The 23969-nt window shown below is 40.2% G+C and overlaps 1 protein-coding gene across 1 annotated transcript; it reads left to right on the top strand.

Annotated features, from left to right (window-relative positions):
* The first annotated feature begins 1206 nt into the window (after window positions 1-1206).
* CTSB (cathepsin B) lies at window positions 1207-20971 on the top strand. The gene is made up of 10 exons (XM_039366133.1): window positions 1207-1341; window positions 9318-9470; window positions 10538-10623; window positions 11569-11683; window positions 12143-12261; window positions 13709-13794; window positions 14561-14707; window positions 15738-15854; window positions 17803-17931; window positions 19356-20971. Exons 2-10 carry the CDS (start codon window positions 9345-9347, stop codon window positions 19451-19453), a joined length of 1023 nt encoding a protein of 340 aa, XP_039222067.1. The 5' UTR covers window positions 1207-1341; window positions 9318-9344; the 3' UTR covers window positions 19454-20971.
* Window positions 20972-23969: the final 2998 nt, after the last annotated feature.

Below are 23969 nucleotides of genomic sequence, written 5' to 3'. Positions count from 1 at the left end.
AGAGAGCACCAAAGGCCCCTCATTTCAACCCAGCACTACAAATATACTCCTTTATATATTACTGATTGTTAAATTTAACTGATATTATGTCTAAACTGATCTGCTTAGAACTGCACCTTGACAAAAGCAGGTAAATTCAGGAATCAAATTATTACTAGGGAAAATATATAGCATGATGCTTAACAAACAAGAAAGTTTATGTATTTTTTGCAGAAAGGTATAACAATGTATATTTATAGGAGCAGTCTGGGGGGGAAGGGGGTTGTTAAGAAGTGCAGGGGTTAGAGCAATAGGATGGAAGAGATGTGGCTGCCTCACATATATGGGGTTTTCCTTACCTTCTTTTCATTAAGAGATTTTTGAAAAACGTTTGTTCAGATGCTTACAAACACCGAGTGTCTGCGGGTTTTCCATTTAAGTGGCTGCGATTTTTGACACCATGGCAACATTTGGCAGAAATCAGATCGCACTTCTGGTGGTCATACACATTTCTCGCTTGCCACTTAAAGGAAAAATCCACAAATACCGGAAAGTTTTGGTAAGCATCGGAACAAAAATGTTTTGTTTTTTTTTTTTCAAAAATCCCCAAATCGCAAATTGACTCACTCTTGTTTTAAAAAAAGAGACACTAAAAATCCTATGGCAGCATTTATTCCCATGCAAACGTTGAGAGGACTGCAAACGGCACACCATGAAGCATGAAACTGCAGGAAAAGCTTTGCTTCTGAGTAAACCTGCGCCCGATCTCAGCCGCGCTTATTGGGACGCACTGCCCAGGGCAACGGGACTGGACCCTGATAACCAGTGGAACAGCTTGCCTTCAGACGTTGTGAGAGCTTCATCACTGGAGGTTTTTAAGAAGAGACTGGACAGTCACTTGTCTGAAATGGTACAGGGTCTCCTGCTTGAGCAGACGGCTAGATTAAACGATCTCCAAGGTCCCTTCCAGCTCTGATTCTGACCCCTAGATTTGCATTGGTCCAACCAGGCAAGGTGGAAAGCAGCACGATTGTCTAACTTAAGTTCACCATTCGCCATCTCATCCCACCCCCGGCGAACTCCCGAAAACAGATTTGCCGGGTTAAAGGAGGGCGCGAGGGGGTGAGGAGGAAGGGGGTGGATCAAGTGATTCAGGGGAGGGAATCACGTGCCCCAGGATCAGGCGCTGCTGTTGCGGCTGTCGCTGCCGGAGCGGAGCAGCCACGTGGGGTGAGTCAGCGCGGGGAGGAGCTGCTGAGGGCAGGGCTGTGGAGACGCGGCTTTCGGGGTGGTGGGGAGCGTAGATAAGGCGAGCAGAGCGGGCTCTGCTGAGGCCTTTGGTGACTCTTCCAGTGTTGGAAGGTAAGGAAAGGAAAGGAAAGGAAAGAGGAAAGGAAAGGAAAGGAAGGGTTTTATTGTTACGGGAAGCCGTAATCCAAGGTTAAACTTAGAATCTGGAACAAAGGTTCTTCACGCATTTACAGGAAAGAGAGAAGGAGGAGGCGCGGCCGATACGGTGGCTTTTCCTCCCCCCTCCCAAGTTTGGTGCCCCTGGATAATTTGGGGGGGGGGATAGAGCCCCATTGTTATCCAGAGCCAATCATTGTCGCCGCTGATTTTCAAAGGGGGCCAAGGGATGGGCCGGGTTCGCATGTCGCTCTTCCCTGGCTTTTAAAAATTGTCTTATTATTCTCACGACCTTCTCCGCTAAAGAGGAGGACTTCTTTTTCACGACACTCGCGGCTAAAAACGAATAGCTGCCTTTGCAAGAATAGAGCCGTTTTCTGGGTAATTTGCTCGAAAAGGAAGTTATTTGATTTCTGCTTAATAGGAACAGAGTAATTACGAAAAGATTTCCTGCTCCTGGCTAGCTGTGACGAAAGAGGGAGCCGACTCCGCTTTTGTGTCTGTGTGTGGGTTTGCATAGTTTTGCTCCAGATTCCACTTCATCGGGCTTGGCTTATGGGTTTATGTTTGTGGGTATAAGCTTTCAAGTACCTTCCTTTCTGCCCTATTCATATTATTTCAACCATATGGATTGAGGACTCATGAAGGGATTTCAGTTCAGGATAACCATCCCCCATCCTGGCCACTTCAGATGGGATAGGAGTAAAACTCCTGTAGCCCCAAAGCAGCACAGTGATTGGTGTGTGTGTGTGGGTCCCATGGGGGAATGAAGGAGGAACAAGTTCATTGCTATGTTGGACTCAAAACTGAAATCAAAACCAGTAATCCACTCCTAGCCAAGCTTATTTATAAGGAAATCCCCAATGAAATTTATATGCTGGTAAAGTAGGTTAAATTGCATTAGCCGAAAAAAGATGTAAGATGCTTCATTTATCCAATGTGGTCAGAAGGGGACCAGAGGGCAGAAGTACAGAAGGGGAAGTGGAGGTGGCATGGCATGGCAGTTCTTCATGGCATTTCAGAAAGAGTTGATCCCCTTTCTGGGGAAGCTTTCATGCATCCTTAAAACTGCAGAAAAATATACTGGGGAAAGAATTTGCTTCCTCACTGTTGATACCTATCTTGCCTTTTCTGAATTGGTGCCAAATGAGATCACCCTTATTTACTATGTGTGCAGAACACATAAAAAAAAAACTAGATGGATGCCCTGCCCATGGCTTTGCTTCCCTCTCCTTCCCTCCCATCAAGCTCCACTAGCCAATGGAAACCATACATCAGCTGACCAGCTCAGATGGGGGGGGGGGAGCTGGACCCTAGAGCAGCTAGAGGGTGAGTGCTGGTCAGGTACTATTCAGTTTATTTCTGACTCAGATTTGGTGCAGAGAGTGAGTCTGGTTTACAAGAGTTGGGGTCTCCTGTCCTAAGTAGATGGAAGTTGGATTGATTCCACCACCCCTTCTAGGAATCACCTGACTGCTGTTGACAAAGCAGGGAAGTGTGTCAATTTGTATTAGGTGTAAACACTATTAGGGAAATAGTGGGCAATATTTCCTCAACACTGGAGCAACTTAAACTTTGAAATGTGAGTTGGGGATCAGATTGGGCAATGCCATGTGGATGTACCAGGGAAAAAAAGCTGCTCAGGAACATTTGTTCTTTGATTAGGTGCAAGTACTGTAAGGAAAAGTCCTTAGCATGACTCTAATAACAGAAAGAAATGTGTGTGTTTTGCTTTTCTACAGAGACTTGAATTAGAGATAGAATTGGTGCTTTGCCATGTAAGCAAACTCTAATGCAATTTCCCTGAAATAAGAGGCTCAACAACAGAAAGAGATTGGATATTTTAACAAGTGTTCCTTGTTGAAGTAGTCTCCTATTAATATATGCAAGCATGTTATCGCTTTAAAATGAATAATGACTTGCATTTTTTATCATTATGGAAGCTAGAATACAACTATAGATGGCCTGGGGAAATAAAGGAAAATTGACTTCAGTGGTTTTAGGTATAGTAAAATGTAAGAAAATCCAATAGGAATGTTCAGTACTTGAACTGTAAGAGTTGAATTCTGGCTTGACTTATACATCTCTAAGGAAATGTTCTTTCAAACAGAAATATACTGTGGAGAATAGGCCAGAGTTTATTTGGGAATGTAGGCACTTAATACTTTTTAGATTGCTAATCAAGCTCATTTTAAAAAAAAAAAAACACCTCTAATGTTGTAACATGTTAACCTTCTTGCAGTATCTGTTCTGCCTTTGTTGTGAATATTGGTTTCTTTCTTACGGTCTGCAGAAGTAGTAGTAATCTTAGAATGCAGGACTGAACATGCAATATGGGGAGATCTCAAGAATTAGTCCAAAGAGTTCCAGCGATTAATATTATGCCAGAATTTACTCTTTTTCCCACTTCTTTTGCTGAATCCATGTCCTGTAGATATGAATTTGTTTCTAATTTGTATGACCTCTTCATTATCAATCTTTTAGAGAACTTTAGAGTTTAGAAGTAGAGTAGGGATCTTTCGGTAAGTAAGCGTACAACGTGATGAACACATTGCATGCCACACCTGGTGCATGGAGCTAGAACAAGTGGCATTTTTCCCCATTTTGAGGAAGGATAAACACAAAATGTATGAAATATATCCTAACTTAACATAATTTATTGAACAAAAAAGGGGAAAAAGCCTAAATTGCCCCAAAACCAGTTTTTAAAAACCAGAAAATCCTGATAGTACTTGCTTATCATCAACCTGCCCATACCCACTTACAGAATGTTGTTTATGATCCCTACACATCAAAATGTTTGTCTATACAGTGTTGCTCAAACTTAGCAACGTTAAAGCATATGGACTCCCTACAATGAAGGCAAAACTTCCCTGAAATATATAGTGATTAGAGCTCAAGTTAACTGGATGGGATTCAACCAGCCTTTCTTGTCCCCAGATGTTTTGGGATTGGGGCTCCTAGAATCTTCAGCTAGTATATAAGGACCAGAACTGGTCATGATAAGTGAGGCTATTGGAAATCGCACTCAAGGTAAAGAACAGGTTTTTCTTGTTAAAGGAAATCATGTTCTTGGAATTCCAGTTCTGATGCATGAAAGACAAAAGAAATGTAAGTTGTAGAGGCCTCTGACCCAAGCAACTTCCAGTATGTTCTGTTTTTGAAGAGTTGAAACATTCTGTGCATCTAAAAAACTTTATTCAAGTTATACAATGGACAAGGAAGAAATGACCCTTGCATGAATAGCAGGCTCCAAATTGCCTCTTGCTGGGTGAGATTAACAAGCCCTACAATTTTAGAAATAAATCAGCAGTAACCATAAACATTTCCAAAATCTTTTAGTGGTAGTAATTCCCAAGTTGGCAACCACTATTTTATATTAAAAGAGGAAAGAGGTGCAACCAGTTTTCTGTCTTTCTGTTTATCTAAACCAATCTGTTGTCTTCCCCTCTCCATCCTATTGATTGTGCAACCAAATGCTTTTTCTAATTCTGTGACATGTCAGATGAATATCCAAGGAATATTCCCCCTCTCCATATCCCAAGGACGTTTATCATGTAAAATTACTGCATGTCACATCTGTATCCTATCTTTTATTTTGTTAGCTCACTGTTTTATGTATGGAGATCCTTCTCTAGATAGAGAACTGGAATCTTATGAAATAGATGACCTTGGGCACTGGCTGTGCAAATAGTTTTGTGGTTGAATAGGGATTTGAATTTTCCTAAGATGCAAGTTTAACTAGGCAAGACTTATTGCTTTGGTTTTAGTAATGAGATTCCAGCCCTCTCAAGGGTATGAGTGGGTAAGATAGCTAATAGTGAGTTTCTGTAATTGTGTAATAGTTTGCAGAATTGGAAGGCCCATTTTCTGCTGTTGTTTTTAACTAACAACAGATGCTTACTATAGCATCTGGTTTTCTTTCATGCTTCCTCCCCACTCAACATGTCTATGGAGATTCTCAGTCATCCAAGTCATGGTTATCACAAAGGTCCTTTTCAGGAGGCATCTGGACTTGTTTTCTTTGAAGATGTTTTGCTTCTCACCCAAGAAGCTTCTTCAGCTATGACTGAATGGAGGGGAGTGGAAGGATTTATATTCCTTGCAGACAGCTGGTCATTTGCATTCTTTTAGAGTCCTTGAGACCATTTGGAGGTTTGTCTGTGTCCTCAGGGTCACCTGAGTAGGGCAAATGTCTGTGGAGGCTTCCTGACTGCAGGATGTTTTCTGCCCTGTGTCCCTTCGGTGTTGAAGACAGGTATAGGCTGTTGGGGATGAGTCTGTGTTGTCTGCCTCTCAAACTGAAGCGCAAATGGTTCCAGTAGTCTGCAATGTTTTCTGGAAATCTGTTCATACTTCCGCTCCATTTGAAGGATGTTCATCCCAAAGTACATAACAAAATGTCTATGGAGATTCTTAGTCATCCAAGTATGGTTGTCCCAAAAAGTGCTTTTCAGGAGGCAACTGGACTTTCTCAATACTGAACACATACTTCATTATCATGTTATGAACTGTTGGATCTGTCGTGAAAGAATTCAAACAATAGCAAACAATAGATGGAAACAGGCAAAAAAGGAGTGAAGGAAGTAAGAATTGTAGCCGCATTCTAGCATTTTCCAGTGTGTGACCCATGACTTGTTTAATTAACTGTTGGTAGGGTTTTATTTTGGGAGGGTTTGGGAATTGTTTGGTTTTTTTTATATCAGCTGCCCAATATCTTGAAATGCAGGAATTTGGTAGAGGTTTCATGACAAGTTTCTGAATCAAACAGCTGGTACAGCTATTTGAAATTCTACAAAAGAAATAAAAGGAAAATGTTGGGAACATTTGTCTCCCAGCAATAAGATTTTGCATTGGACAGAATAGAGTTGTTTAAGATAACTTTAAGATCAGCCAGAAGATTGTATTTGTTTTCTGTTGTACCATCCAAAACAGGTTTCTTACTTCAGAGAGAGCTAAAACGTGGATCATATATTGTACAAGTGAAGACTGATATAATACTTATAATGCACTGATACTAAAGATAGTTCTTGACTTACAACACTTCCTTTAGTGACCATTCAAAGTTACAACAGCATTGAAAAAAATGACATTTTTCACACTTATGACCATTGCAGCATCCCCATGATCACGTGATCAAAATTCACTCGCTTGGCAAGTGACTCATATTTATGATGGTTGCAGTGTCCTGGAGGTCATGTGATCCCCTTTTGTGATCTTCTGACAAGCAAAGTTAATGGGGAAGCCTAATTCACTTAACCATGTTACTGACTTAAAAGCTGCAGTGATTCACTTAACAACTGTGGCAAGAAAAATCATAAAATGGGGCAGAATTCACTTAATAAATGTCTCACTTAGTAAGATAAATTTGGGCTCAATTGTGGTCATAAGTTGAGGACTATTCATATAATGCTCCATCATTTGTATTAAATGATGGAGTAACAATATTTAGACATGACCTAAATAACCATTATTTACTGAAAAGACTACAAATATCTGTACTCTCATGGCATGAAAAACTATGAGTCGTAGTTTACAAAGTACACTGACCAGATTTCTGCAACATGTAGACCTCAAAATGTCAAGTTTGGTTTCACAGTCTGAATGCAACATTCAGTAAGTTCTTGATGCATTGCCATAGCATGAATGTTCTAGCTTTTAGGAATGAAAAACATTCTCATTGACTTCCAAAGAGCATCTAATTGGTGCTATATGTTGCACAATTCTGTTTCAGATGCTGTGGTTTGGCCCTGGAAGGGAATAGGTCTAATTTCTCCCCCATCCCGAATCATATCTAGAGTGAATGTAGCAATATATACTTTTATGACTAATTAATCTTAATTTTCTGGCAGGTAGGTGGTAAGGCTGATACATTGGTAAGATGGGCAGCACATAAATTAAATATAAAGCAAATTGCATTTCTATCTTGGTTAAGTTTTTCCCATTGGGTTATAACCAACAGTGTTTTTCTAAGCTTACTGGCAGCCCAGATTTCTGTACTGAATCTGAACCAGGGGAAGAAAGGGCAGGGCCTCCACAACCTAGCTTTTAGGATGAAGGTTTAAAGCATTGGACCTTCTGTTTGATCCTCTGACATTTGAAAATGGGGTGGGAGAGGAAGATCTTTCATTATGAACTCTAGAGTGATTTGGAATTGGAGGTTTCATGACAAGTTTCTGAATCAAACAGCTGGTACAGCTATTTGAAATTCTACAAAAGAAATAATTCTGGAAAATGTTGGGAACATTTGTCTCCCAGCAATAAGATTTTGCATTGGACAGAATAGAGTTGTTTAAGATAACTTTAAGATCAGCCAGAAGATTGTATTTGTTTTCTGTTGTACCATCCAAAACAGGTTTCTTACTTCAGAGAGAGCTAAAACGTGGATCATATATTGTACAAGTGAAGACTGATATAATACTTATAATGCACTGATACTAAAGATAGTTCTTGACTTACAACACTTCCTTTAGTGACCATTCAAAGTTACAACAGCATTGAAAAAAATGACATTTTTCACACTTATGACCATTGCAACATCCCCATGATCACGTGATCAAAATTCACTCGCTTGGCAAGTGACTCATATTTATGATGGTTGCAGTGTCCTGGAGGTCATGTGATCCCCTTTTGTGATCTTCTGACAAGCAAAGTTAATGGGGAAGCCTAATTCACTTAACCATGTTACTGACTTAAAAGCTGCAGTGATTCACTTAACAACTGTGGCAAGAAAAATCATAAAATGGGGCAGAATTCACTTAATAAATGTCTCACTTAGTAAGATAAATTTGGGCTCAATTGTGGTCATAAGTTGAGGACTATTCATATAATGCTCCATCATTTGTATTAAATGATGGAGTAACAATATTTAGACATGACCTAAATAACCATTATTTACTGAAAAGACTACAAATATCTGTACTCTCATGGCATGAAAAACTATGAGTCGTAGTTTACAAAGTACACTGACCAGATTTCTGCAACATGTAGACCTCAAAATGTCAAGTTTGGTTTCACAGTCTGAATGCAACATTCAGTAAGTTCTTGATGCATTGCCATAGCATGAATGTTCTAGCTTTTAGGAATGAAAAACATTCTCATTGACTTCCAAAGAGCATCTAATTGGTGCTATATGTTGCACAATTCTGTTTCAGATGCTGTGGTTTGGCCCTGGAAGGGAATAGGTCTAATTTCTCCCCCATCCCGAATCATATCTAGAGTGAATGTAGCAATATATACTTTTATGACTAATTAATCTTAATTTTCTGGCAGGTAGGTGGTAAGGCTGATACATTGGTAAGATGGGCAGCACATAAATTAAATATAAAGCAAATTGCATTTCTATCTTGGTTAAGTTTTTCCCATTGGGTTATAACCAACAGTGTTTTTCTAAGCTTACTGGCAGCCCAGATTTCTGTACTGAATCTGAACCAGGGGAAGAAAGGGCAGGGCCTCCACAACCTAGCTTTTAGGATGAAGGTTTAAAGCATTGGACCTTCTGTTTGATCCTCTGACATTTGAAAATGGGGTGGGAGAGGAAGATCTTTCATTATGAACTCTAGAGTGATTTGGAATTGGACACTTTCATGAGTTCACAATCTTTTGTGTTTTTGTGGTGTATAACGTTAGACAGACAGACAGATATAGATTTGTTCATTCTGTGCTGGCAGCTTGGCAATTTTCCTGTTCATATAAGCCTGGCAGTGCTTGGACAGAAGTGGATTTGGAGTGCATGCAGCATCTGTCAGGAATATCTTAAATCAGATAGATACCTGTTTCCTCAGAACCAGCTGCTGGTAGTAAAAGGCATCTGCAGAAGCCCAGGAAAAAACATGTCTGCTTTACTCATGTTGCATATTTGAATCGCTTTATAGGACTAATTTTGTCAACATTGCAACTGTGTAAATTACTAATCTCTCTTTCTCTTCCAGGTAGCATCTTAAGCATCCATTATCAAAATGTGGTGCTCTGTGGTAATTCTGGGCCTGTTAGCGGTCTTCACGAGTGCCCGTAATGTGCCCTACTTCCCTCCCCTCTCTCCTGACTTAGTGAACTATATCAATAAGCTCAATACCACATGGAAGGTGAGTAAATTTTGGGATAGGGGCCAGCTATGCAGAGTGGTGGCAAGTGGTGGCTGTCTGTCTTCCGAGATATAGCTTGGCATACTTAATATTAGTGGATTGATTTATCTTACAATTTGTTGACCTGAATAGATAAGTTGTGGCATTTTCCTTTCTGGGTGATAAAATATTTTATTAACTCTCCTTTCCCCACATTGACTCACTGTCCTACAGTCATAGAAGCAAGATCGTAGTTGAGCTGATACAATACAAATGCTGCTTGCTGAGTGGCTATTCTGTGGTCATCTTCTTGGGACACTATCTCTTGGCCTTGGTCATAAGATTCAGTTTCTGTTGTGGCCACCAATAGCCTTTCAGTAGAGGACACTGACCAAGATTTTTAAACTGCCAGTTAACTGGCAAATACTATATTTCCACCCTCCCCCAAAGTGTCAGCTGACAGACAACTAGAAGATGAGCCTTTTCACAGTAGCCCCTGCTCTGTGGAATATTCTCCCCCCAGAGATTACAAGGGCCCCAACTTTGATGGCCTTTCATAAAGCTTTAAAACGGGTGTCTAACCTTGGCAACTTTAAGATTTGTATACTTCAACTCCTAAAATTCCCCAGGCAGCCATGTCCACAAGTCTTAAAGCTGCCAAGGTTGGATATGCCTGCTTTAAAAAACTTGACTATATACCTGAGCCTAGGGCTCTGAATATATTAAGGTGTAGGAGGAGAAAGGTGTATTAAGTATGTTTACTGCCCTGAGTTATTTATAAAAATAATAAAGGCAGGATTTAAAAAAACCTGTTCTGCCTTAAAAGTAAATTGTTAGCAGTGGCAGGAAGAGAGAATCTAGTCTTTCATCCAAGTAAAGGCAGTATTTACTGAAGACAGTATTTTATCAAACATATATTTTATCTCTGCCTGCCATAAAGAAATAGTGTGAGTGTGCAGATTGTGGGATCATGAGTTCATTTGTACAAATGTGTTTAATTATGTGTTTAATTAGTAAGCAGTAATTGTGGTTGGGGTGAAAGGTCTAAATTATAATATGTGTTATTGTTATTTTTACTTTTTTTAAAGGCCGGACACAACTTTGCCAATGCTGATATGAGTTACGTGAAGACTTTGTGTGGCACTTTCTTGCATGGCCCCAAATTGCCAGAAAGGTGGGATATATATGTGCTCTATTTCTAATCCTGCTGCATATGTGTTCTTGAACTTTTGGACTCTTCAGATAATGGCTATCTTGCTTTCTACTCTCAGGAATGGCTTCCTGGTTACAGCTGTATTAAAGTTGCTATTGGATATAAAAGAAAAGTCTAATTTTAACAATATAACAACTGTTTTTATGGAGAAAGTGTTAGTTTAATATCCTGACGGGACTGGGAAACACCACTGCTGAAATTCTGAACTGTTATTATTACTTTTATATTTAAAGATTAAGGTAGATGAAGGCCAGGTTGGTGTAGTTGTTAAAGCATCTCACTAGAAACTAGGAGACTTTGAGTTCTACTCCCACCTTAGGCACAAAGCCAGTGGATGACCTTGTGCCAGTCACTCTCAGCCCTAGAAAGGAGGCAATGACAAATCACTTCTGAGAAATGCCAAGAAAAGTGCAGGGACTTATCCAGACTGTCTTTAAAAATTTGATCCAGCAGTGTGAGTTGATATTAGACAGCCTTCCTATGTTTTTATTTTTAAAAAATAAAAGAGCGAGGAAACAGGATGCCTCACATTAAAAAAGTTGGCATTTATATACAGCCATTCTTTTCAAAATTTGGGTGGCTGTCTTGAAATCTACAACAATGATTTGTTGATAGTCTTGCTTTTTAGTGGAATGAATTAATCTGGACAGATGTAGTTCCGGATCAAAATATTACTAATACATTCATGAGGAGTAAACTTTGAAGTTATTAAATAAATCCCTTTTATATACAGTGTCAACTCTGAATCATATGTATGCTAGTATTTTGTCAACATGCTGGAAGCAAAATTGAAGGTCTGACATAAAAAGATAAAATCCAAGGATTTGGGTTAAAAAAGACCTTAGTTATTAATTAGAGCATGATTCTGTCTCTTTTTCACCCAACTTCTTCCATATTGTTTGAAAGGTTTGAATTTGCTGGTGATTTGGTCTTGCCAAAAAGCTTCGACTCAAGGCAACAGTGGCCAAACTGCCCAACCATAAGTGAAATCAGAGACCAAGGCTCTTGTGGTTCCTGCTGGGTAAGTTCCTTTCCTAAGTCTAGAAATTGATCCAAGAAGAAATTGCCACAGGCCAGAATTCAACAGATCTAGTAGTTCATATCCAGTTCTCCAGCTTTAATAGAAGCATCTGATGCTTGAAAAAATGCATATTAGCTAAATTCATGCATGGCACTTATTTATGCATGGTGTGAACACAGTTGTAGTGGCATACTCTTAAATTACAGTTACGGGAAACATTTCCTAACACAGTCAGTGTATATGTGAATTCTTACACAGCCCTATGACTCAGTTTGTATTGGAACCACCTATCCATTAAGAAACATCAGTGTACTTGTGCCCAAAGAAAGTCCAGAAGAGCTTTCAGTGAGAAAGAGAGACTAATATATATATTTTGCTTGGTGGTGGTCAGACAGGGCATTAGGATAATCTACAGGTCTCAAGAGTGCCACTGACTGAACTTTTGGATTGTTTTTGTAGGCATTTGGTGCAGTTGAAGCCATGTCGGATCGTGTTTGTGTCCATACTAATGGCAAAGTGAATGTGGAAATTTCTGCTGAAGATCTGCTCTCTTGCTGCGGATTTGAATGTGGGATGGGGTAAGTCACTTCCTATCTTGTCACTTGTTTTTTCTGTTCATATGTTCAGGAATGACACTGGAAAGTTCAGTGAGAACACCCACATATCTTGAGATCAGAAGGCTTTGTTCTGGAAGATTGAGTTCTAGCAAGCCCTCAGACTGCTCCAGAATGGCTGGAACTATGTGGTCTGAGATTAAAAGGGGAGGTAGTGACAGATTTTATTTTCCTGGGCTCCAAGATCACCTCAGATGGGGACTGCAGCCAAGAAATTAAAAGACGCTTGCTCCTGGGGAGGAAAGCTATGGCAAATCTAGACAGCATATTAAAAAGCAGAGACACCCTGCCAACAAAAGTGCGTATAGTGAAGGCCGTGGTTTTTCCAGTTGCAATGTATGGATGTGAAAGTTGGACCATAAGAAAGGCTGAGCAACAAAGAATTGAGGCCTTTGAACTATGGTGCTGGAGAAGACTCCTGCGAGTCCCTTGGACGGCAAGGCGTTCAAACCGATCAGTCCTAGAAGAGATCAACCCTGACTGCTCTTTAGAAGGCCAGATCCTGAAGTTGAAACTCAAATACTTTGGCCACCTAATGAGAAGGAAGGACTCACTGGAAAAGATTGAGGGCAATAGAAGAAGGGACGACAGAGAATGAGGTGGCTGGATGGAGTCACTGAAGCAGTAGGTGTGAACTTAAATGGACTCCAGAAGATGGTAGAGGACAGGAAGACCTGGAGAAACATTGTCCATGGGGTCACGATGGGTCGGACACGACTTCGCAATTAACAACAACAATATTTTTCAGATCATTCTATTCCCAATACAGTTTGTTTTCTACTTCATAGTAGGCAACAAAAAGTAATCAGGCGTCAAGCTCAACTTGAAAGAATATTTTTTTCTTTTGAGGCTGCATGATACCATGAGCCCGAGGATCGCAGTAAACACTTTACTTGGTGCCTGTCAAATTTCTTCCCTATTTCCTTTAAAAAAAATTGTTTAATTAAAAACATTGCAGAAAGTTGTTTTGCCTTCTAGTTTTAGCTTTTAGCATTATTTTTATTTTCAGAATGCTTCCAGGCCCTATAGAAAATTTTAAAAGCAGGTACCTGCTGTATGGAGAAATCGATGTAGAAAAAAAGAGGGGCAACTAGAGATGAGAGCAGTCTCACCATTTACTTCATGGTAAATGTGTATTTTATGAATGGGCCATGTCTGCTGTGTCACCTCAAGGAAGCCAGTTTTTAAATTCCAGTGTGTTGCCAACATTTTGGAGAAGTTGCCTTTCCTATCTCTGTTAAGTACCTTTTTGGGTATCACATTACTCCAAAGACTCTTCAACCTTTCAGACTACCCCCAGTTAAAATGCATGTCCCCTAAGGCAGGAGTCAGCAACCTTAAATACTCAAAGGACCACTTGGACCCATTTCCCAGAGTTCTTTTGTGATAGTTATACATCATTTTCTTGCAGTTGTAATGGAGGATACCCTGCAGGAGCCTGGAGGTACTGGACTGAAAAGGGCTTAGTGTCTGGTGGCCTTTACGACTCACATGTTGGTGAGTTTTCTTCTGAGCAAAATGCCTGTGACCAGCATTGAATGGTAACAATGGACCCCTCTACAGCTAGTTATGACCAGATTTTGAAGTCTTGACATTTCCTTCTCTCCCTCACATGACCATATTTTGGGCATTCAACAATCAGCCCCTATGTACAGCAGTTTGCAGCACCTCATGGTCATGTGACTGTTATTTACAACGGTTCTGTCAAAAACTGGCATTTACTTCTGGTTTCCAGCAAACCCAGGCCATGGCGAACAATGTGTTCACTTTACAGCCATTATATTCAATTTATGGGTGCCATAAAAAGGTCATAAAATTGGGTCAGTCACATGACTTACTTACAACTGTCATGACTTATAACTGTAGTTGCCAGGCTCAGTTAGTCATTAATTGAGGCCTACCTGCATGCTAGTTCAGATTTTGGAGTGAATGCAGAGAGCCTGGTTCAAGTTCCCAATCAGTCACGGTACTCACAGGTAACTTTGGGCAGGTCACCAGTTCTAGCAATATATTTGATCTCAAAAGGTTACTGTGAGGATAAAATGGGTGATATAAATGGAACGCCCAAGGGAAAAGCAGGATGAGCCGTTATCTAAATTACTGGTTCATAACAGGGAACTGCAGAATGAAATATTTTTGAATAAGTGAAATTCTGTAGTTTAGCATGATTTACTTTGATTTGAGCTTAGAATAGGGACTTTAGCCAACTGTCCCTTAAAAGATTATTTTCAAATGGCGTTTTATTCTGTATTGTATCCAATAGGATGTAGGCCATACTCTATTCCACCCTGTGAACATCACGTCAATGGGACTCGCCCTCCGTGCACTGGAGAAGGTGGTGACACCCCTGAATGCATCAAAAAATGTGAAGCTGGTTACTCTCCTTCATACCACAATGACAAACATTATGGTAATGCATATATTAAACTGCAAATTCAGGTTTATAAGAAACCTGCAAGCTTTAAGTTCAAAATGTTTAAGTGATAAAAAATTTAATATTCTGTTTTAGATACAATAGACTTCCCGATGCAGTAAAAGGTTAGAAATATAAATAAAAAAATAGCAAACAATAAGATCAGTATGAATTGCTATTATTATGGTTGGTCACATATGTAGCCACATATTATTTTTTATAAGAGGAAACAAAGTGGCTCCTATTGGGGGGAGTAGAGGCAAAGCTTTGCACATGGCCTTGCATATGGATATTCTGGGTAAAGTCTCCGGTCAGAATGTAGATCCCTTTTCAAGCCAAGTGTTGCATTTGGCCTTTCAACAGTATAAGTAGGCAAGGGTAAAATTATTTGTACTTTTGTGTATATTTAGAAAATAAAATTATTTGTACATTTTTATTTTAAGTACGTCCCCAGGTACTTAGTAATTTCCCCTTCTTTCACACTGTTACAAATCTGCAACTTTTTGAAGCTCTCTGTCCAGGGATGTACTCAAGGCTTTGGTGGATATTGATTTGGCTGAAAGCTGTGAAACCATGGCTCAGGACTGTATCAGTTTATAATTAAAATTTTATAATTAAGCTAAAGATTCCCTATTGCCACTCTAGAATGGTGTAGCAGAGATGGGTGGTATATAAATTTAATAATTAAACTACAAATCAATAAGCTACAAAAATCAGCTGTAGTATAAAAAGTATAATGTGCTGTACAGGCTGGATTCGTATACGGCACTGCCAAAATTTGTAAACCAGGGTTTCTTAAGTGGCTGTTGACTTTCAGACAACTTAGATATCACTTCACATAAAAAAAAATTAACTAAATTAAATCAGACAGATTATATTCTTGTTATAAATTGATGTTTATTTTAAACGTGTTCTTCTCTGATTCATTGAATGACGATTAGCATCAGATTTGAAAACTCATCAAGTTTGAAGTAAGCGATTCAAATGCTTTCTAATATAGAGATCACTTTCCCCTTTCCCTGGCCAGGAATGACTTCGTATAGCGTCCCTGGCAGTGAGAAAGAAATAATGGCTGAGATTTATAAAAACGGACCAGTGGAGGGAGCCTTTACTGTTTATTCTGATTTTCTCATGTACAAATCAGGTAAGTGTTTTTTATGTAACTTCTTAAAGTAGACTATTTTTTAAAAAGAGCAATTTTCATTTTTTAAAACTCTTGAATTACAGTTGTAATTTGTACAGTTGTAATTTCCTTTATTTCAATTACAACCATTTTGGTTTAATCTTCTGATAGGACAGGCATCGCTTCTGATTAAATGTGATATTCAGAAGGTTTTGGGTATAAAAAGTTGCTTGAATTTAGCTTATGTTTGCAAGGCTTAAAGCTTGAGATCTCAAGTATTCCCGAAGTTGGCATTCAGAGTGGGATTTGGGAAAACACAATGTGTGTGTGGAAATATCAGCAACATTGTGTCATTGATGAATGAAGCCCAGCTTACCTTTCTTAAGGTTTTCTTAGATCACCTCCTCAGAATTTGTTAGGTTTATCTCTAGTAGGTGTTTCTTGGATTCACATTTTCTCCTTCCTAGCATTCTAGAGTTGGAAGAAATCTGGGAGATTAATTAATCCAATAATTTGGAACACGTTATGCTAGGACTATTGGACAGATGACTCTTCAGATTTTGTTTGAGGACCTTCAATAAAGAACAATACAGACATTCCTCAATTTACAACCATAATTGGGACTGGAACTTTTATGACTATTTACACAGCGGTTATTAAGCAAATCATCACGGTTAGGTGAATCATGAAAATCTTAAATGATTCCGGTTTCCCATTGACTTTGCTTGTCAGAAGCCAGCTGGGGAAGGTTGCAAATGACAATCCTGTGAGACCTGCAATTGTTGTAAATGCGTGCCAGTTTCAAAGTGCCTGAATTTTGATCATGTGACTGCAGGGTTGCTCCAACTGGCCATAGGTGCAAAGACCAGTCATAAGTCACTTTGTAGGTGGGGCCTGGTCAAGGCAAAGTACAGGTAGTCCTCAACTTAAAACAGTTCATTTAGTGACTGTTCAAAGTTAGAACAGCATTGAAAAAATGACTTATGACCAGTGGTGAGATTCAAATACCAGAACAACTGGTTCTCTGCATGGATGCAGGCCTGGGCCTCCAAGGCCTAGAACAGACTTCTGGAAGTAGCATCCACGCACTTCCAGCGGGTCCTTCTTGGCCTGAGAGGCCTCCTCTAGGCTTCCGAAGCCTAGAATGGACTTCTGGAAGGAGTGTGCATTCAGCCGGTTCTCTGAACTCAACAAAATTTAGCTACCGGTTCTGCTGAACTGGTGCGAACTGACTGAATCACACCACTGCTTATGACTATTTTTCACACTTGTGACCATTGCAGCATTCCCATGGTCATGTATCAAAATTCATACACTTGGCAACTAATTCACGGTTGCTGTGTCCCAGGGTCATGTGATCACTTTTTGTGACCTTCTGACAAGTAAAGTCAATGGGGAAGCCAGATTCACTTAACAGCTGTGTTACTAATTTAACAGCCACAGTGATTCACTTAACAACTGTGGCAAGAAAGGTAGGAAAATGGGGCAAAAATCACTTAACAACTGTTTCACTTAGCAATTTTGGGCTCAGTTGTGGTCATAAGTTGAGGATTACCTGTACATCCCCAAGTTGCATTTGCTTTCTTAGCAGCTGCATGACCTTCTTGACTCATGTGCATGATATTCCTATCACTGTGTAAAAGCTAGGAATATGGAATGAAATGAAAACCAATTATTTTGAATTCTGAACAGAATTAACAATTCCTGAATTTTTCAAGATTAAATTGGCTCCATTTTGAAGCAGCCCATTCTGCACTTGAAATATATATATTTGAGCTGCACCTCACAGGTTGCCTGAGTCTGAAATGTGAAAGTTGGAATTCAAAGCAAAAGGCTCTCGCAAGCCATTTATATCTATGGTTTCTTACAAGTTTAAATTCCAAGCAGAATGTTAACTGAGTAGGGAAATCTTAGCAGGGAAATCATAGCATTTATATTTGGGAATAGAGTAACAGTTTTTCCCCTGCAGGTGTCTATCAGCACGTCTCTGGTGAATCAGTTGGTGGCCATGCAATCCGAATTCTTGGCTGGGGCGTCGACAATGATACACCTTACTGGTTGATAGCTAATTCTTGGAACACAGACTGGGGTGAAAATGGTAGGTGATCTCTCTTCCTTTGGTGGGTCAATTCTCTTTCAGGGATGCCTTTGTTGTAGAACTCCCAGGAGCTGTGGCTGAGCAACATCTGGAGATCTAACATGCTCCTTTTCAGTTAACATTTGACCTAAGCCATTATGTTGTTATGCATATCAGTACAAATAATCCTCGAAATATGAATATAATAGAGCCTGCCAATTACATTAGTAACCCGAGGATCACATTAAATGAATGTGATTCCTCCGTTTTCCCCAATGCATTTGTTAATTGAATGCACAGTTCGTTAAGTGCACATGAAGTATCTAAGGGTGGGGAAGACCATGGAGGGGCCTAGTGCTGGAACAGGCCACCTACTTCTGATCACTCAAGGCCTCCCTCTACCCACTGAGATATCTCATGCTCTGCTTACAATCCCTTGGGGTTCCCATGGTTGTTCCTCCCCCCCCCCCATCCCTGCCAGATCTCCACAGGCACTGGGCCTGCTTTGCTAGCTCCCCAGATTACACTTGCTCCTCCCCATTGTTTCCAATTGCTCATCTTTCGAAGATCTCCAGAGTGCCAGAACAGGCTGATCCACATGGCAGAAAAATGTCTGTCTTTTACTCAGAGGCTGAAGCTGTAAGAATGTGAGATCCAAGGAAAACAGTTTCCCCAGCATCTGAGTAAAAGACAGATGCTTTTCTATCATGAGGCCAGCATCCCCACAGGCCTCATTTGGTGCCAGCCTGGGCAGTGCCATGGGCGCCTTCTGCTTGCTGCTGGGGGTTGGTTTGAATGAATAGTTTGGGGGATTGAGGTGTGAAGGCAGCAGTGGCAGCCAATCAGTGTGGAACTTGTTTCATTTATCTCATTGGGCTGAAATCTGCCAACTGCAAGTCAGGAACCAAATGAGGTCTACAGGCATACTGGCCTCGTGGTAGAAAAGCAGCCATCTTTTACTTAGATGCTGGGGAAGCTGTTTTCCTTGGATCTCGCGCTTAGAGCTTCACCAGCACCTGAATAAAAAGCAGCTACTTTTCTGCCATGTGGGTCAGCCTGTTCTAGAACTCTGGAGATCTTCAAAAGGTAAATGAGTGATTGGAAACAGCGTGGGGAGGTGGGTAATCTGGAGGACTAACAAAGCAGGGCCAGGGCCTGTGGAGGAGAAGGATGGGGGGGGGGGGAATAGGTAGGGTCCATTTGCAACATCTCTGTGGTCGGTAATAAGGGAGAACGACCACTGGGGTGGTGCAACATACGTAACTTCGGGACCGAAGTATTTTTTGTGGGGATGGGTCATAAAGCCATTGCTAAGTGAACTGTTGTCACTCAAGGAATATATGTACACACAAAAAATAAATACAGACAAGCTGGTTGGCCTGGATTTGTTTCATTTTATTTAGTCTTGAGAATTTTTGCAAGATTTTTCTCTCAATATTTTCTAGGTCTCTTCCGAATCCTCCGTGGGCAAGATCACTGTGGAATTGAGTCTGAGATAGTAGCCGGAATCCCTCGCACAAGCCAGTACTGGAAGCAGCTGTGAGAATCCTGCCAGTTGAGTGGCACATAATCATACTTATGAAGCTAGAAGGCATGGTGGCAATCCTGTGCTTTTTTAAATCCTTTAATATTTTTCTTTTTAAAAAAAAAAAATACAAGATGTCTCTAGCAGGCTGTCTTTGTGTCTGAAGCATGAGGCTTTCTAATTTTCGCTCAATAATTTTTCATGTCTGGCAAGACAGTTATTGAGATGGATTTGTGTTAAATGAAATACCTCTAAAGGAATCAAAGTACATTTCACCAAGAGAAGGGCACGATTAGAAACAACCATCTTAGGATGTTGAAGATGCTACTTGCAGTGGTATTTAACTTTATCTTCCACATATTGATGGCACCATTCATCAGATAGAGCAGTGTTTCCCAAACTTGACAATTTTAAGGCATGAGGACTTCAACTCCGAGAATTCCACAGCCAGCAATGCTGGGAGTTGAAGTCCACATGCCTTAAAATTGTCAAGTTTGGGAAACACTGAGATAGAGTGTAGGATCATGTAGTCACAGGGGTGGATTGTTGTGAGTTAAATCCTTAGTAAAAATTATTGTGCAAAGTGGTAAAGCGGATTCTCCCTCCCCCGCCCCACCACACTCACAACCACAAAATCACTTTCAGGAAATAGAAAATAGACTGAAATAGTAGCTTATTTACTGTATGGATACTGAAGTCTATGCCTAAATTTCAAAAAAAAAATAAAAGGATGTCCTTATGGTGGCAGTAGTCCTAATTCTTCATACATTCTCAATTTCAATGTATGCCTCAATAGTTAGGCATATATTAGAGAAGATAAAAAGTAGAGGGAGGGTCCTTCTAAAATTGAGCAAATAATCAAAACAGACAAAACTACTGAATCTGTCATAACTCTATGGATTGAATTTCAGTTCTTTGGTGGACGTGGCTAAGTGGGATTATAGGACATGAAATTTCACTTTAAATTGAATTTCAGATAATTTCAGAAGCAGAAACAAACAAAAAAAACATAGATATAAAGAGAGGCTTTATGTGTGACTGCCATTTAAGCTTGATTCCTGAAAATATTTGGGCAATTGCACTAATTGGTCCTGCACATATGCATGAATTATTTCATTTTTTATAATTGCAAAAACAGATGAGGAAACAGATAAGCAATAAGCATAAAAACCATGCATGTAAAGGGGACTATGAAAATGGCTCAACTCTTAATCAACCTCAAATTAAGTTTGCTGTCATTAGTCTTTCTGACTTCAAATGGTTCTCACCTAGACATGATAGAACTGGATTTGCTGTTATGAGAAGCCTCGGTAGGCTTAAATAGTCTCAGCAAACTATTTAAAACAAAACATGGGTTATTTGAATCCAGTCTAAAATTGAATCTGACCCATAGGCTTTATGTGATTGGCTTCTGGCTTCAAGTACAAAGTTATTGTTAAATGCAGAATATTTTATATATTTAAGACTTATGATCAGAATTTCATCAGTATACTTCCAATTCCTGTCTCCAATAAAGTATCTCTCACTTTTCTATAATGTATGCTCTCATTCTTCCCCCGGTGGACAGAAAGGATTGCATGGGGGGGGGGGGAGAACACATTTATTTCTATATATTTTATAGTATATCTTCAGTACAACTGTCTACTTCAGTTTGGAAAATAGACCCAATGCATATTGTGCTATAGCTAGGAGATAAAACTTTAGCAGGTGGCTGTTTCATACAATACATTTTACTGATCCTTGAAGTTCTGTATTCTCATCAGAATAGTGTGTATTGCTGAGATCAAATGTAATGGCTTTGATTTTATACATACAGTGGGGCAAAAAAGTATTTAGTCAGCCACCAATTGTGCAAGTTCTCCCACTTAAAAAGATGAGAGAGGCCTGTAATTGTCATACATAGACTTCAACTATGAGAGACAAAATGAGAAAACAAATCCAGACAATCACATTGTCTGATTTTGAAAGAATTTATTTGCAAATTATGGTGGAAAATAAGTATTTGGTCACCTACAAACAAGCAAGATTTCTGGCTCTCACAGACCTATAACTTCTTCTTTAAGAGGCTCTTCTGTCCTCCACTCATTACCTATATTAATGGCACCTGTTTGAACTTGTTATCAGTATAAAAGACACCTGTCCACAACCTCAAACAGTCACACTCCAAACTCCACTATAGTGAAGACCAAAGAGCTGTAAAAGGACACCAGAAACAAAATTGTAGACCTGCACCAGGCTGGGAAGACTGAATCTGCAATAGGCAAGCAGCTTGGTGTGAAGAAATCAACTGTGGGAGCAATAATTAGAAAATGGAAGACATACAAGACCACTGATAATCTCCCTCGATCTGGGGCTCCACGTAAGATCTCACCCTGTGGGGTCAACATGATCACAAGAACGGTGAGCAAAAATCCCAGAACCACACAGGGGGACCTAGTGAATGACCTGCAGAGAGCTGGGACCAACGTAACAAAGGCAACCATCAGTAACACACTACGCCTCCAGGGACTCAGATCCTGCAGTACCAGACGTGTGCCCCTGCTTAAGCCAGTACATGTCTGGGCCCGTCTGAAGTTTGCTAGAGAGCATTTGGATGATCCAGAAGAGGATTGGGAGAATGTCCTATGGTCAGATGAAACCAAAATAGAATTGTTTGGTAGAAACACAACTCGTCATGTTTAGAGGAGAGAGAATGCTGAGTTGCATCCAAAGAACACCATACCTACTGTGAAGCATGGGGGTGGCAACATCATGCTTTGGGGCTGTTTCTCTGCAAAGGGACCAGGACGACTGTGTACAGGAAAGAATGAATGGGGCCATGTATCGTGAGATTTTGAGTGCAAACCTCCTTCCATCAGCAAGGGTATTGAAGATGAAACATGGCTGGGTCTTTCAGCATGACAATGATCCCAAACACACCGCCTGGGCAACGAAGGAGTGGCTTAGTAAGAAGCATTTCAAGGTCCTGGAGTGGCCTAGCCAGTCTCCAGATGTCAACCCCATAGAAAACCTTTGGAGGGAGTTGAAAGTCCGTGTTTCCCAGCGACAGCCCCAAAACATCACAGAGGAGATCTGCATGGAGGAATGGGCCAACATACCAGCAACAGTGTGTGCCAATCTTGTGAAGACTTACAGAAAAAAATTTGACCTCTGTCATTGCCAACAAAGGATATATAACAAAGTATTGAGATGAACTTTTGATATTGACCAAATACTTATTTTCCACCATAATTTGCAAATTCTTTCCAAATCAGACAATGTGATTGGATGTTTTCTCATTTTGTCTCTCATAGTTGAGGTCTACGTATGATGACAATTACAGGCTTCTCTCATCTTTTTAAGTGGGAGAACTTGCACAATTGGTGGCTGACTAAATACTTTTTTGCCCCACTTTAGGTTTGGATCCTGTGCTACAGTATCTTTACTATGTACCTTGAAGGCTTGATGATTTGAACCAATTGTTTTATGCACGTCACAAGGTTCTAAGCTTGAATTCCATACAGCCTGTAGATCCTTCTTTTCCAACTTCTAGCGCCTCTGTAATTCTGATTTCTGGACTGGGATTAGAATAATTTATATTAGTTTTGGGTTTAGTTTACATGCCTTAAATTGCTTTCAGGTACTTTTAAAAAAAACACCCAGGAATTGCAGAGAGAGAGAGAGAGAGAGAGAGAGAGAGATAGATAGATAGATAGATAGATAGATAGATAGTCACGTTCCTTCTTGAAAGTGCCTAGCTGCCTAGAATCATTCTTCAAAATTCTCTATGGTTCATTGTGGGATTAATTGCACAAATATGTCCATGGGCATGCTCCCACAAAGTCCTTGAGATAACAAACGGACTGCTCCAGACACAGGATACATTGATTAACCATTTGGACAGAGTCTGATAAGAACACCTGCATAGCCTTGCATATGGAGAGTGTCTATTATTTGATACATTGTAACTACCCCTATATACATCTTTTGCTTACGCTGTGTGATGTAAAAACTATAGTAACAATAAAAGAGGGTGTTGGAGTCAGCTCTGGGCTCCCATCCCGAGATACCTGCGTGCGTGTCTCATTTTCCATGGGAGACCACCACATCTGGTGACCCTGACGTGATCCACTGAGGGATACGTCCCTGCTGACCTTTTACTTATCGCCTGGAATAGGCTTGGTGCACCCGATGAAGTTGCTGGCAACTGACTCCTCTTCGTAAGTATGGGGGGTGGAATGTCTCACGCTCAAAAGCAGCATGTGGAAGAGCTGAGGCTACTTGGCAGGAAAAAATATCTTACTGATCAGGAACAGAAATTAACCCGTCACCTTTTTAAATCTGAGGCTATTAAATTGCTTGCTTACGTATGGGCTAACTGCTCATCCTCTCCGGAGTCTGGATCTTTAAAAGTAGATACATGGAGGAAAATTGGTACCGTCCTCCATCAGTCTCCAAGACCCCCCCCCAGGGATTTTGTGCCTTTGGAAAATTGCCTATACCTTGATTCAAACCCATGCTGACTCGCCTCATCAGCCTTTATTAGACCCTCCAC

The sequence above is a fragment of the Crotalus tigris genome, unplaced genomic scaffold (genome assembly GCF_016545835.1).
Source record: "Crotalus tigris isolate CLP2741 ecotype Arizona unplaced genomic scaffold, ASM1654583v1 scf7180000017598.18339901613:2243638, whole genome shotgun sequence".
NCBI lineage: Eukaryota > Metazoa > Chordata > Lepidosauria > Squamata > Viperidae > Crotalus > Crotalus tigris.
The sequence above is the reverse complement of the archived record's forward strand: the minus strand, read 5'-3'. Positions and strand labels throughout refer to the sequence as shown.

Bases quoted from the DNA above. Each gene is read 5' to 3' on its own strand.
- CTSB (XM_039366133.1), top strand. From the start codon at position 9,345: ATGTGGTGCTCTGTGGTAATTCTGGGCCTGTTAGCGGTCTTCACGAGT. The intron at 13,795-14,560 runs GTGAGTTTTCTT...TGTATCCAATAG, and splicing joins CCTTTACGACTCACATGTTG to GATGTAGGCCATACTCTATT. The intron at 17,932-19,355 runs GTAGGTGATCTC...AATATTTTCTAG, and splicing joins CACAGACTGGGGTGAAAATG to GTCTCTTCCGAATCCTCCGT.